Genomic DNA, 14,967 nt, shown 5'->3' with positions numbered 1-14,967 from the left:
CCAGCCGTGGGGCTAGGAGCATCAGACACACTGTTAAGCAGAGAGGAGGACAGGTGGTCCACATGGGCATAGCTAATAGAATTGGGGTGGTAGTAGGCCCTCCTTTGCCATGCTGCTGCCTTAGGCAGTGCTGCTGACACGTGCTAGCTGTCTTTGCTAGTATAAAAATGAAATCAAGGTCCCAGAACCTCTTATCAAATGCTCCAGTGGTTTTGGTGCCTGTCTGCATGGGAATACTGACAGCAGGTGACAGTATTGCACTAACTTTGGCAGAATTCCTGGAGCTCAATGAAAGCTTGTGCAGAGGACTCCCCTGGTTCTCCCAGGCCAGTCTAAAGCAGAAGCAGAAGGCACAGGGCCTGTGCTAACAGTACTGTTCCTGGGAACAGACTCAAGGCTGACACTGGTGAGCCATCATCCTGGGCTACAGTTCGATGCTCTCTCTGTGAAGGAGTGAAGAGGAAGCTGGGCAGAAAGGGCCAGTTTTAGAAAAGCCTTTATTGCAAATTCCATTCTGCATGTTGATTTTTTTTTTTTTTGGGGGGGGGGGGAAGATACCAATGCATCTTCCCTGAGCACAAAAATAGAGTTATGACTTAAGAACAGGATCCTTCTTCAATCAGCACTCTTAAGTCCCTATCATTTAAGCAGAATCAAAGTTAGGGATGTGATCTTGCAGAAACAGCAGCGGTGGTTTTGGTAGGATCAAATGTGAGCTCCAGGATCTTGCTATTGGGGTGCCATGGGCCAGCTGACATCACAGAGCTTACAAGGCCAGGGCCCGGTCTCACTGAGTGTCTCAGCTGGCTCTACTTTTGGCCAGAGAAGGACGCAGAGGCCTTGTCGCAGCCTGCCATGCATGCTTCGATTTCCTCCACAGTCCGGGGTACACATGTCAGCAGCTCCATGCCACTGTCAGTCACGACGACGTCTTCCTCGATCCGCACCTGGGCCAGACAGATAGGATGCCATGGTAACCATGCCAACCTGCTCCAGCCTGACCATGCCACCTGGGAGAAGCTTTCTGAGGGATAGAACTAGTCTTTGTGACAAGACAGATTGGTCCCAAAGCCTCTGGGGAAGACAAGGCCTGTTGCTTTTAGTACAAGCTCACATGGAGCCTCTGGGCCTGGTGGGCTTTTAGGAGAATCCCTGTCTATGAGCACCTGTTTGGTGATAGCCCACATATAGGGGCTGGCTGTCCTACCTTTTCCTGTGGTACAAGTGACAAGCAGTGGGGTGGTGGACATTGTGGGGTAAGAACGTGGGGCTCCCAGCTACTCACCCCACCAAAGTTGCGAAAGCGCTGCAGGACCTCTTGGTTAAAGAAGCAGGCTTGGGCTGGGTCTGCCAGGGCCTGGTCCAAGAGGTGGTCAATGAAGTAGATGCCTGGCTCCACAGTCAGCACCATGCCCGGCTCCAGGTGCCTTGCCGTACGCAGGCTTCGCAGGCCAGGTTCATCGATGCGCTCTACACCCTGTGGAGAGAGGAAAGGTGGGGGGACCCAACTGATAGGCCCAGGGCTGGCTACCAGGGTCACTGCCCCATTAAGAGGCGGCAAGACAGGATTGGCTCCAGCGCAGTCTAACCCTGTTGGTCTGGGCCACCCAAACCTTCTGCCCTCTGCATTGGGCATTTTGACTCTGGCTACCCTCAGATCTGCTTAAGGACATTGCTAATGCACACATGCAGGGCAAGCTGCCAGGTGGGCCTAAGTCTGGCTGCTCCAGACCTTCTGCAGGTCAGACGCCAAACCACAGAAGCCAGAAACGCTCTTAGGAGGTTGCATGGCCTGCAGGGCCTTCCTTGTCTTTTCTTCCAGGCAACTCAAGTGGAAATGGCTGGTCTTGGCTAAGTCAACCTTTTCGTTAGAGGAAGGGACAGGTGCTTGACATCAGGACGGGCCTGTTACCACCAGTACTGGCCTGTAAGTACCTGCTTGTGTCTAGCCTATACCTGGGCCTTGGGAAACAGCCCAGCCTTATAGCCATTGAAGGAACTAGTGATCATTGCTTTCTGCTGAGGCTCTGGCTCCTCCCCCAGCTCCCTGGGGCACCCATTGGCCTCTGGACAGGGCCTCTGAGCAAGTGGGCAGCAAGTAAGCTTTCTGGTTAGGATCTGAGTTTGCCCTGCCCTACTTGTGGCTCCTCCAAGGACGCCCAGCTGCTGGAGACGGAGCTGTCATTTCTGACTGTTTGAGGGCCAAGAACATCAGACTTCAATTAGTGGTTCACGTAAGGTAACTAGAAACAGGCTGGCTCAGCCTCCAAGGCTGGGCACGGTGAGGAGGGCTGGGCTGGGATTTCGTGAGGCGGGGATGGCCACTATGCCCTGGTGTGAGCAGGCCAGGACAGAGGTGGTGGTAAAAGCACCATGCTTCTTGTGGGTCATGCTCTGGGAAGAAAGAGCCCTGGCTGGTGCCATCATCAGCCTTACAACACTTGCCTCTGGACCAGCAAGCTTGAAGGCTCTGGGGGAGGAGAATGCTCCTCAGAAGGTCCCAGGCCTCTCCTCCGGTGTGCTCAGAGAGAGGTACTCATGTCAAGGGCAGGAGCCTGCTTCCTGCCTGTGTGCTGTACTAGGCTTTTGCTCCAGAATTTCCCAGCTGCCCCTGAGAGTTTGTACTTTCTGTGGCATCTCATTCCCGTCCCTTTCCTTCATGCTACATCCTAAGTGTTTGTCCCTTCTCTGTAAGCCACGGCTGTGAAAGCCTGTTGAAGGTCAAGGCCTGACCCAGGTCATGGTTGGTTGGGGTTTTAGTTTTGGCACTGGAACTCAGGTTTTGGGCATGCTATGCAAGTGTTTTGTCACCTAACAGGCCCATTCCACTCGGTTCCATGGGTGTGTAGGGAACCAGCTTCCTGCCACTCGGGAAGTTTAGGACCATTACTCCAGCTGCGATCAGGGCGTACTGTAGAGTTTGCAGTGAGGGCTACAGGAAACCCGTCTGAGCCAACACTCCCTTAGAGCTGTTGCTCCTGGGGTCTACTGGGTTGGGGATTACAGGCTAGCCCCCAACAGAGAGCAGAAGAGGATGGTGAGCCAGTTCAAGTGACTACATGCCTAGGATGGGGACAGGGTGGGTTCCCTCCTCTTGGTCAGGGATGGCAGCTATGCTAGGGATGACCATGCCTGCATCTGCCTGAGCAGAGGGCTCATTAAGGCCTTAACTTGTACTGGACTCTGAGAAGAGACCCAGATGTGTCTGTCTGTAGGCCTGAAATAAAACAAATGACTTTTATAGGAAAAGCCATATTTTTCCACAGTGTTTATCTGTCAGAAGAATAGACCAAGCACAAAGGGCTGCTTACTGGAAAAGATGAAAACAGTTTGCTGCCAATTTTCTTTGGTGGAAAAAAAGGACTTTGGCGACTAATGAATAAGGAACCTCAACTAACAATGTCTGGAAGGGCCTGCTCTTGGCTCCCTGCACACAATAGGATGGACAGAAATTAGGAAATTAAAACTGATTTTGTTTCTCCAAATTTAACTGTTTACACTTGAGAAAAATAATTGAATAATAATGCTTCTCTTGAGCAATCCCCCCTCCCCCCAAATCATTCTTAGTGCTTTCAAAATACCCCACAGCCAAGAGGCTGGGTCTAGTCTTGGCTAACGGGCTGGTGGGCCCCAGGGTGTGCACCAGTTGCACAATCAGCCCCCTGCACGGTAGGCACCAGGCCAGGCTGGGCAGCGGGGACAGGCCCTAAGGGGCTATAGCCACCTGCCCAGTAGGGCTTCTCAGGAGCCCTCAGGCACCCACTGGGTGGTCCTTTGAGAGCTGGTAGTAAGAGAGGGAGAGGAAGCCCCATTTGAAGATGCCCTTTAAGCCTTCCTCTCCTTCCAATGACTGGGGAGGGAGAGGATGAGCCAGCTAGGGAGGAGGAAAGGGACCTGCTGCTGAGCTTCTGAGGCAGAGGTAAGTTGAAGTGAAGGACATGTGGGGATTGGTATGAGACCTGGCTTCAGTTCTATATCTTTTGGGGACTCTGCACAGATGCTACCACAAAGCCTATGTCTTGGGGCCTTGTAGGGAGAGGCACCCATCTCCAAGCCTGAGGCCTGTGCAGCTACTGGGATAGTCGGTCATTGACCCACCACCCTGCAGTGTCCAGAACCCCAATTCTGTGTATCATGGGGAGACCCATCACTCCTGTTCCATTATATCCCCAGCAATCCCCTGCCCCCCCCAACAAAACCCACATTACTCTAGTAAGGGCTAGGCTTAGTGAGGCCACCATGCACACTTACCTCAGGGTAGCCTCCCACGTCGTGCACATCTAGGCCCAGAAAGTGGCCAAGTCCATGTGGCATGAATACTGCTCCCAGGTGGACCTGGAGCATGGCATCCACACTGCCTCTCAGGAGGCCAATGCGTGCCAGTTCCTCCAGGTGAATACGGTCAGCCAGCCGGTGCATATCAGGCCACCAGACCCCTGTGGTTTAAGGAGGCTGTGGTAAGCCAGGGGTGGGTGAGATAGCCCAAGCTGCCTTTGAAACTCAGGGCCCTGAGACTGCATCATCATACTGTGGGATCAAGCTTCTGTCCCTCAAAGCCAGGGGTCTGGTTCTGTCTACCCAAGAGCAGACATGAGTGGCTCAGGCTCAAAGGAGGCTTTGCTGTTGGAGGTGGGGCAGGAAAGGGCTAGGGCCTGGGAGAAGGAATCCCTGCATACCCGAGAATGGTTGACTCAAGTTTGGAAGCTGCTGTGGGCACAAAGGTTTCTGTGTGAAGGTACAGCTGGCATGGCCTCTCCCTCTGGTGGGCCTTGATGTCTAAGCCCAGACTACTAATCAAATTCAAACCTACCCCATGTTTCTGAGGCAAAGGTCACTGGGGAGCCTCCAGTGCTGGCCAGTTTATGCCACAGGCTACAGTTACCTCAATCAAGAAAATGCCTCCATAAGATCAGGCTGTAGGGCATGCCTATAGGACACTTTCTTAGTGATTAATGGGGGAGAGCCCAGACCACTGTACGTGGGGCCATCTCTGGGCTTATGGTTCTGGGTTCCATAAGAAACAAGCCACAGGATTGCCAAGATGGCTCAGCAGGTTAAGAGCACTGTCTGTTCTTCTGAAGGTCCTGAGTTCAAATCCCAGCAACCACATGGTGGCTCACAACCATCCATAATGAGATCTGATACCCTCTTCTGGTGTGTCTGAAGTCAGTGTTCTTATGTATAATAATAATAATAAATCTTTGGGCTGGAGTGAGCAGGGACTGAGCAGAGCAAGCAGGGTTGACTGGAGCAAGCAGAGGTCCTAAAATTCAATTTCCCAACAACCACATGAAGGCTCACAACTATTAGCTACAGTGTACTCACATATACATACATAAATCTCTAAAAAAAGGAAAGAAAAGAAACAAGCCAGTAAGCAGCACTCCTTCATGGGTTCTGTGCCTCTGGGTTCCTGCCTTGGCTTCCCTCAACAAACTGTTATACATAAACCAAATAAATCCTTTCTCTCCAAGTTGGCCATGGTGCTCCATCATAGCCACAGAAACCCTAAGACACCTAGGCACATAGCTTCCAGGGCCAAATGGGCTCTGTGGCTAAGGACAGAAATCATCACTGCTTGGATGAATAGGGAGGCCCCTGTAGGGCCTCAGGCAGTGTCAGGGCTGCCCTGCCTGCTGTGGAGACCACTAGACAAAGACCCTAGGCCCAGCAAGTCTTCAGCTCTGACCCCAAAGGCTGAGCTTAGGTCAAAGCAGTACACTGTGCAGAGGGTATACAGCATAGACAGCCCTTACAGCACCTCCCAGGCAAGTTCAACCTTGTATCTAGAACTTCAACTCCCAAAGGCCCTGCCATGCCCTGCTCTGGCTGAGAACCAGATGTGCCCTCAACTACCCCACACCTTGATGATCAATGCTGTAAGAGAGGAAGGCTGGGAAACCTATGTAGTTGAAGACTCTATAGCAGGGGTTGCCTGAGACCACCCTGCATATCAGATATTTAAAATTCATGATAGTAAAATTAGTTATGAATTAGCAACAAAAATAATTTTATGGCTGGGGTTACCACGACATGAACTGTATTAAAGGATTGCAACATTAGGAAGGTTGAGAACCACTGCTCTATCAGATCCTGAACTGGAAAGGGCCAGGCCTGGAAACTTAGACTACTGAGCCTCCAATGCTGATAGAAGCCTGGTAAGGGGCTCCCTTCCTTGCCAGAGGGATGATCCCAGCAAGGCTGGCAGTAAGGGTGCGGGACTAGTTCATAGGGTGCCATGTAACACATGGCCCAAGTTGTACATGTTGAGAGGTGGGAGATGTTCGTCTGTCTCTGAGGCTAGACCAGCCTTCCTAGGGTCTAGAATCTGCTTCCAGGCAGCCCTGGGGGTGTTTCTGGTTACTGCTGCCTCACATCTGGGGGCCTCCTGGACATAACTGCACCCTTGTGGATGAGGCCTTTCTCCAGTGGTTGGCAACTGGAACCCCAGCTGTTATTTGTGCTGTGACCTAGGCAAGCTTTCCCGATTCCCTGAGCCACAGGTGCTGCCTCTGTCCAAGAGCCACAAAGCTGGCTCCAGCCTTGTGTCTCCAGGGTACTCGCCATCAATGATCTGTCACTTACGACCAGCCAGAGCCTAGTTTCAACACTCTGGCCATCGTGCTCTAGAAATGTGAGTCACATCTGTGCCACCTCTGGCTGCTGCTCTTTCTTAGGATCCAGGTGGCCAGACCTAGACAGTTCTGCCCTCCACACTGGCCCCACTCCTGGAGGACTTCAGAGACCAGGTTGCCTTTCTGCTCTAGAAGCACATGTTACAATGGGAGCTTGGCCTTGGTTAAGCTATCCTTGTGGGTAGTGGTGTCCCAGCATCCAAGTTGCCTCTCTGAAGGGCATCCCTCATACCCAGCACTGCTGTACACTACCTGATAGCATCTGCCTAGCTGCTTCTCGTGTATCCTCACCAGGACGGTGGTGTCCCTGTGATACCCTAGGGTTTGGCTTGGCAGAACATGTGCTCCTCAGGTCCATATTCTCTGAGTTCAGGTTCTGTAAGTGTCTAAATTTAGAGCTGTGGTCACTCAGCCCCAAGTTAGCCTAGAACAGGGAGCCTAGAAAACATTTTCCCCGAGTGGGGTCCTTTCTTAGTCACCGAAGGAGAGGAAATAGTCTGCTTCCCAGCCTGGCTGAGCCTCAACTGAGAAAGGGCTTCAGGTAGACCCCATGCTTCATGGTGGCTCCTAAGTGTGTGTGTGTGTGTGTGTGTGTATGGGGGGGGGGGTTGGCACTTGCCAGACATAGGGCCTGGGCCCCTGGTCCTCCATCTTCCTTGCTTGCACAGCTCTCTTGGCTGTAAGTGGGGGCTTTGTGCCTGTGTGTAGTTAGGTTGTGACAGTGATTAAACCTCCAGCGACTTGGCCTCAGCATTTGGCACGGGTGGTAGTTATGACACCCGTGGCTGGGGTGGGGCCCCCTGAAGTGTGTGAGGTTGCCTTCCACGGGCAAGACTGCAACTGGGCACAAACGACTCCTGGGCTCCTTCCACCTCTGCAGCCTCTAGACACCTTGAAGGCCCAGGTCCTGAGCTGGGAGGCATCCCTGGATTCTAGCAGACCCTTTATGGATGGGGAATGCTGTCTTGCTCTCCTACCCCATTGCATTAGTGCCACTAAATCTCATCCCTGGGTATTGCTCAGAGGCATGGGGAGACTGGTGGGCCATGCTACTCCTGGGGTCTCACCTATCTTTGTGTGTGCTTCCCACCCGCAGGCCCAGTGGCTAAGATGTCTCTTCAAGCTCCTACTCCTCATCTTGGTGGAGAGACTTTCTCCAGGAAGTCCCTTCTGATTGGCCCTTCCTGGCCTACCAAAGCCAATTCTTGACAGCCCAGCAGGGCAGCAAAGCCTGGTCCTGGGTGGGTGAGGTTCTAGCCTTGCTCTGTGCCTGGCACTTGCTAAGTACATACTCCTGGGTTCTTGAGTGACCTGCATCCCACTCTTAAGATCAAAGCATCAGGGTGGGAAGAGTACCCTAGAGGTTAGCACCACACCGTGACCTAATAATGACGAGGGCTCAGAGAAGTGATGGTTTCTGTGCCCAGGCTCCAGGATGGGTTTCTGCTGGCCCCCTGCTCCACCTGGCTTCTCTTACTAGCACTCCAATGGGCCTGGAGCCTGCTGCTGCTGGAGCCAGGGAAGCCTCTAAGAGTTTCAGCAGCATCCATCAAAGCCCCAGGCTTCCTGCCCAGAGTGTGACAGCCCTGGGGGGTCACAAGCTCCCAAGCCAAGCCAGGAAGGCAGCAGATCCCCCTCGCCTGCCCCCAGGCTACTTGGTCAGACAAAGAGCTCACTTCATATGTGGACAATGGCCCTCACGGGATGGTTGATGTGGGAGCCAGGCCTGTGGGGTGTGGGAGCAAAGGCATAAAGCCCAGGTCTCAGGGCAGGCCCTGGGAGCTACAGTGAGCTAGCTGCATGGCAGGCCAAGCTGGCATCAGGCCCAGGGCCTCTAGCCCAGCCCACCCTGCAGTGTCTACTTCAGGACCTTGGGGACTCATTCACCCTTCAGAGGGGCAGGAAGCAGCATGTGTCCAGGCTACAGGCGCCTTGATGCTGCTGATGAAGCAGAGGCGGGGCTGGGAGCTGTTGTATGCATATTTCCTGAAGCTCTTGCCTCTACAGTCTAAGAGCACACATGCAAGTGCTTGGAGCCAGGCAAAGAGAGCAGGGAGCAGGCCTTCCATCCCGCAACCAGTGTGAGTGGTGGACAATGGACCTCAGCTGGCCCTTCTGGGTCTGGCTCCTGCAAAAGGCACCATAGAGTAACATGAGGTCTTTGTACCACTAATGACATAACCTCCATATTCCTCACCATCTCTAAGGACAAGGGACAACAGGAGATCTAGCCAGTTGCCCTACCTGCCTGTCCAGGTAGGAGGGAGCCAGCCCCTCTCCCCATACACTGGTCAACAGAAGACATGGAGTCAGCTGTTGTGGACACTGCCTTGTGTGTCTCTCTGCTTCACCTGCACATCACCTATATCCCTCTCAGCCTCATGCTATCTACACATGCACGCGCACGTGCACACACACATATCACCTACATCCCTCTCAGCCTCATGCTATCTGCACATGCATACACACACACACACACACACACACACACACACACACACACACACGGTTCACACATTTAGGACCATAGCAGCTTTTACCAATAGCAGCTCAAGCGGGGTGTGGGGCAGATTGTGACTGCACAGGATAAGGAGAAATGGTGGGTCCTAGGAAGTGCCTGCTCCAGTGCTTGAGAGAAGGATTGAAACTTCCAGACCCAGCTGGGTATGGTGGCTCATGACAGTCTGCACTGCAGCAGCATGGGCTGCTGGCCCTTAAGACACCAGAGTCATTTAGAACTTGGACTCTACCCAGCCAGGATGAACAGTGTTCTCCCAGGTGCTGGAGTGGCCTGCCCACCCTGCCAACACTCCTGCAGACTCTCCATGCCCTCCTGGAGTGAAGCTCACCCCACCCTTACTCTCTGAGTGACAGAGCCTGCTCCTCCTCCTGGCTCAGGACAAGGAGCCAAGGCCTGCATTCTTCAATCCCCAGGGGCTGCAGCTGCTGGTCCATGTGTGATCTGATCATTCTCGTTCCTGCCTTTCCCCTGGGCGTCGTTGTGTGATTTCCTGCCTGTCTTTATTTATTCTTCCTTGGAAGGTCTCAGGAAGCAGCCGGGCAGTCTCAGCAGGGCGTTTGTCTTGGCTCAGGAGCTGAACCCACAAACCAGGGGCAATTCCACTGAGATGGGCAGGGGGCTGACTTAGCCACTGCCAATTCACCACTATGGTGAGGCGATCTGTCCCCATCTGCTGAGCAGCTTTCTGTGAACACAGGACATTGAGCCCTGCAGGCCAGGCCTATACTGTGTGTCCAGACAAAAGTCTAGGCTTAGCCCTTGTAGACCCTCAGAGTGTCATAATCTGTGGGAACAGCTGGGAGCTCTGTTCTACCTTCCCACAAGAAATCTTTAGGCCACCAGCATGAGCTCCCCTAGGCCAGGTCTGTGTCTACACTAGCCCAGCACTGACAAGAGTGGGTCCTTAATGTGGCTCTGCTTCATGTGGTCCATAGGAGCCGAGTCTGGATGATCAAGACTGGTGACTGCCCAAGTAGTCTGCAGAGCGAGCAAAGGTGACCAAGTGGGTGTAGGCATCCAGCCACAGACTTCTCTTGAGTGTAAGTGGGGCCTGGCTTTGTGAGCCAGGCCACTTTCTGGTCAACTGGAGTAGGTTGAGCTGGCCAAGCTACTAACTGGTGGTGATGGCCAGTGCCGTGCCAAGACTCAGCGGCTTAGAGGGATGGAAGCGTGGTGGTCCTGGATTAACAGATGGAGACACATTGCTGGGTGGAAAAGCAGGATTCCTCTCTCCAATTTGCACCCCTTGGGTCCACACTCTGGAGGCCTAGCCCCTCCCCCAACCTCTACTGTGGCACACGGCAGACAATTCTGTGCCCTTCCTTTCTGTGTGGAGGTGGGGTCTGAAGGGCCTGCTCCATGCTCCCGTAGTGACCACTGCTTTATCACCATGCCATGAGGGTGGCTGGGCTCAGGTTTGCCTTGGGGCTGTTCAACAGCAGGCTCTGCTCTGACTAGTGGGAACAGCCTTTGCTGGCTCAACCCATCATTTCCCTGCTGCCTGCAGGGGTTTGAAGATACCACCTGATGTGACAGACCTACTGCCAGCTCAACCCGTGTAATGACATCGTTGTCTGCAGAGAGTAGCTTGAGGTTGGCATCACAGACACTGGATGGCAGAGACCCCAGCGCTCATTCCAGGGACTGTGTCCAGTGAGGGTCCTCAGTGGGGGGATGGCCCAGTCCTTGGTGGAGTGGCAGTAGTTCCACATCATAGGAGATAACATCCCACCCCACCTCCCCAGCCCAAACGATACCTCTGAAATACTGATCACTTAAACAGTGAGCAAAACAAGCAAAAATGCTTGCCTGTGGTGTAAAGGTGGGAGGCTCAGGGCCCCTTAGGGAGCCGTCACTTGACTTCAGTTTTAAAGGGGACATAGTTTGAAAAAGAGTCTCCAGCTCCAGGTTCCTCCAGGGCTCGCTCATAGATCTTACTACAAATGAGAACCCAGGTTCTCGTTCTGAGTCAAGGGGCTGTGAAGGCCACAGCACTGCCCTATCTGATCCGCAGAGACATGGTTGCTTTTTGATCTGCCATGTCCTGCAGCACCCCAGGTGAGCCAGGCAGCACTGCTGCTGCCCCTCACAAGGCTCTGCTTCCAGATTTTCCTTGCCTTCCTTTTAGGGCTTACTGACATTTTTGTCCTGAACTCATCCAGCTGTCAAGCTCTGGTTCTGCATGCTGAGTGAGGGTGCGGAGCTGTAGGGTTGGCTCCTGGCTCCAGTGTTGTCCTCCACCACAAATCCCTGCAGTTCCTAGCCTCTGATGGGAGCTCTGAAGGGCTGTTCTCAACATGGCTCCTCTGAAAATGACTGCTATTGAGGTCCCTCCACTGCTGAACAGGGCCCTGAGATCACAATGTAAATCATTCCAACAATGGGAAATGGGGCCACAGGGGACTATTTATCCAAATGCTGAACCACCAAGTTCTGGGGCCACAGCATGCCACATCCTGGGGCTTTTACAGTCCTGGGGAGCAAGATCATCTTTGCTTTCCTTTCTTTCTTTAAATCAGGGCACCACAGGATATGCAGGTCTGGCTACCAGAGTCCTTAGAGATACTATGAAAGTCCAGCTCTCAGGCCTCCCGTGGCCACCACAGATGCAGCTAGAACTTTCACTCACCACCCCCAGATCACAGAAGAGCTGCATGGCTGCAGCCAGCTCCCTGGCCCTTCAGAAGAGTATGGATGCTTGGGACCAGAGCTGGCAAAGCCTGCCTTAGAGTGGACTCTGTAGTAGGATGGGGAGCTACCCTGCCAGTTGGGGTACAAGGAAACCAGAGGGCTAAAGTCCAGCTTGCAACCGGCATGCCCCTGGGCTGGGGCTGAGTCTTGCATTCTGGGTGCCTTGGGCCTCAATGTGTTAGATGTCTGGGTTCCCCCAACCCAGGGAAGTCTGGGCTGTCATAGGGCAAGCTGCTTCTCTGAGATGAGGTACAAGCAGGGAAGCAGGCTTTGAGCAGCACGATACTTTGAGCTAGCACCACACGTTTTCACTTTCAGCCCTCATAGGGGCCTCATGTGGAAGGAAAGTGGGTCTGGATGGCCAGGCAGGCCATTCTACCTCTTTGGTCCTGTGACCACCCAATGACCTAACCCTGCTGTTTACTGGTAAAGATGGCAGAGGCCAATGCTTCAGTGGGACATCTCTGCCTGGTGTGGTGTGAGTGAGTCACCAGGTACAAACAAGACAGATGGGGCAAAATGCCCCATGGCCAGATGGAGCATGGCTGCAGCAAACAGACTTTTAGGTAGTGTCTAGTAGCCATGTGTCCCTAGAGGGCCTGGTCGGGGGGGACTGGCACATGAAAGCTGTATTTAGGATATATACAGGATGGGTTCAAAGTGAGAATCCAGCAGAGCCATACATAGCCCTAAATGCTCCCCGTCAGTCTGAGGAGCATATACAAGGCAGACTCCCTGATGCTACTAGGTGAGGCAGGCTGAAACAGCCAATGCCATGCCAGAGTTGTAGCTCAGTGCTGTGGGTGCCCGCTCCTACATCTCAACACTATGGGCTGGCAAGGAAGGCAGACTCATTGGGTAGCATGACCAGTTTTTGAACTAGGATCAGGAGGTCCCAGAAGGAAGGCTATAAAATTGTTGTCACTGTTTCCCCTACAGAGAATGGTCATGTAGTGAGATACCACGGGGTAAAGTTTCTGGGGGTTCTGTAGGTTATATGAAGGTGCATGGGAAAGACCATACAATGGCGGCCGTACAATGAAGTGGGGGGAAGCTGGTTGGATGAAGAGAGGACACCAGGCCGAATACTACTACTGGCACAGGGACAGTGACTGTAACAGATGGCTAACTTGTGCTTGGTGGTCTTGGGTACACCCTACCATTCAGCTTACATCTTAGAGTGCTGTTTCCCCACATGCAGGTAAAAACCAGTATCAAGGAGTTGCTTCATGACTCAGGGTTGGCCTCTGAGTGAGGTTAGAGCCTCCTCTGGAGTTCAACCAGATGCCAGGTTCCAAACCTGGCTTGGACTTTCCTCAAGTGGACTCTGGGGATAAAGCAAGGGGCATGATGACGTTCCAATGACCAGTGTGGGTGGAGGGATGTAGATGGAGATGTGACTTGATCAGACATGGGGTCACCAGGGGTTGAACTTCCAGATTCAGCTCTCTTCCTTGGCTGGTGGGCAACCCTGTGCCCTTAGGGTGTTTTGGGGATGTCACACCACCTGGAATCTAACTGGCCGAGCATGTGGAATAGATGCAGACTTCAGGATCTGCTTCCTGCGGTCTAAGTTCCGTCCCCTCATCTACCAGCCAGGTCCTCAGCTGGCTCGCCTGCCCCTCACCTGGCTTCATAGTGCTCATGACAGTTCTGCAGCTCCTGAGCACTGCTTCGTAGATGGCCTTCTGGTCCTCTGTGAACTTGCCATTGGCAGGGAAGGAGCAGGTGATGTCAGAAGCAAAGCAGTAGTACTCTCCACCCATGTCGAACAGGCTGTGGGGACAGGGCATTGTGAGGCAGGTCGCAGGTGTCCAGAGGTGCCAACCCACACACCCCTTTCACTCTTTCTGCTGGGGCCTGGCTGTAGCAGGGAGCTGAGGTCGCCTCATCAGATGTGACTGATGGTGACACGTGACTTTAATCCCAACACCCAGGAGGCCAAGCAGGGGAGGATCCCTGAGTTCAGGGCCAGCCTAGTCTGCAGAGCAAGTCCTAGGCAGGGGGCGGGGAAACAACTTTAAGATCTGCCTGGGCTACAGAGTAAGTTTGAAGCTAGCCTGGAAATGTTGTGAGACACCCCCCCCCCCGAAAAAGGTAGAAAAAGCACGGGAGATGTTGCTTAGTAGATTGTGCTAGCCTAGCACACATGAGATCCGAGGCTCAGCCTCCAGAACCACAGAAGGAAAGAAGGATGGGAAGAGGAGAGTGAGGGAAAGAGCAAGGGAGGCTGGCTCAGCCTGTCCAGGGAAAGCTAAAGGAGAAGCATGGCCTTAGCAGCCTTAGCCGTGGAGACCCATTCAGAATAGCAGAGGACTCACAGAAGGATGCCCAGGTCTTCAGATTCCCACATGCCAACTGCCTTCCATAGGAGCTTGTCTAGAGCCTCTCTCAAGGTGGAGACCTTGCTTGTGCCCAGGATACATTTGCCATATTTGTCAGTGGGTTGAGCTGCACCAGCTTGGGAAGAACCAGCAAGTGGTTGGTGCCTCTGCTCTGCTCTACTACTGCCTGGTACTATCCTCCCCCTGCTCAGAACACATGTCTCACCAGTGCCCAAGAGAGGGGCACAGAGAGAGCATCAGTTAACACTGCTTTCCTGGGGCCTGGATGGAGGGTGCTGCCACATGATCCCCAGGTGTGTGGCTGTGCAGGCTGAGATGGCAAAGAGGTCTTGTAGGAGAGGAAGCAGAGGTCCAGAGACTCTGAGCCAGTAGAGGCTGGACAATGGTGGAAAACAGCCAGGCCTGCTGGGTCAGGAGAATGGAGGTACCACTCTGGACACTGTGTGATGGCTCCTGGTACAGCAGAGCCCATCTAACAGGTCATGGGGCTCAACATTGTGGACAGAGAATCCTACCCTGTGCAGCATCTAGGATAGAGCAAAAGGAGGCGTGTGGGTCCAGGCCTGGCTTTCAGTACATGGGCCAGTCTCCTATGGCAAGGGTCACCTCAGAATGTCAGAGTGACTAAGGCAAAAGGATGTATACACAAGGTGCCCCTTCCCAACCCATCCCCCTGTAGCACTCACAGGCGGGTCATGACATTAATCCCAATGAAACTGGCTTGAGGGTCCATGACCCAGTCTTCCTGCATCAGTGGAGGCCAGCTCTGCTCAGT

General features: G+C 53.4%; 1 protein-coding gene across 1 annotated transcript in view; it reads right to left on the bottom strand.

Moving 5' to 3' along the window:
• Positions 1-525: 525 nt before the first annotated feature.
• Positions 526-14,967, bottom strand: part of Pepd (peptidase D) — a 133,876-nt gene continuing 119,434 nt past the window's right edge. Inside the window, exons 12-15 of the mRNA XM_021200673.2 lie at positions 13,475-13,623; positions 4,252-4,436; positions 1,286-1,477; positions 526-947 (exon numbers count right to left, since the gene is read on the bottom strand). Of these exons, the coding sequence (XP_021056332.1) occupies positions 810-947; positions 1,286-1,477; positions 4,252-4,436; positions 13,475-13,623 (664 nt within the window). The 3' untranslated portion in view covers positions 526-809. The remainder of the gene's footprint in view (positions 948-1,285; positions 1,478-4,251; positions 4,437-13,474; positions 13,624-14,967) is intronic.

Source organism: Mus pahari, chromosome 1, assembly GCF_900095145.1.
Source record: "Mus pahari chromosome 1, PAHARI_EIJ_v1.1, whole genome shotgun sequence".
In the NCBI taxonomy this organism is placed as follows: domain Eukaryota; kingdom Metazoa; phylum Chordata; class Mammalia; order Rodentia; family Muridae; genus Mus; species Mus pahari.
This window is presented reverse-complemented; position numbering and strand designations above follow the sequence as displayed.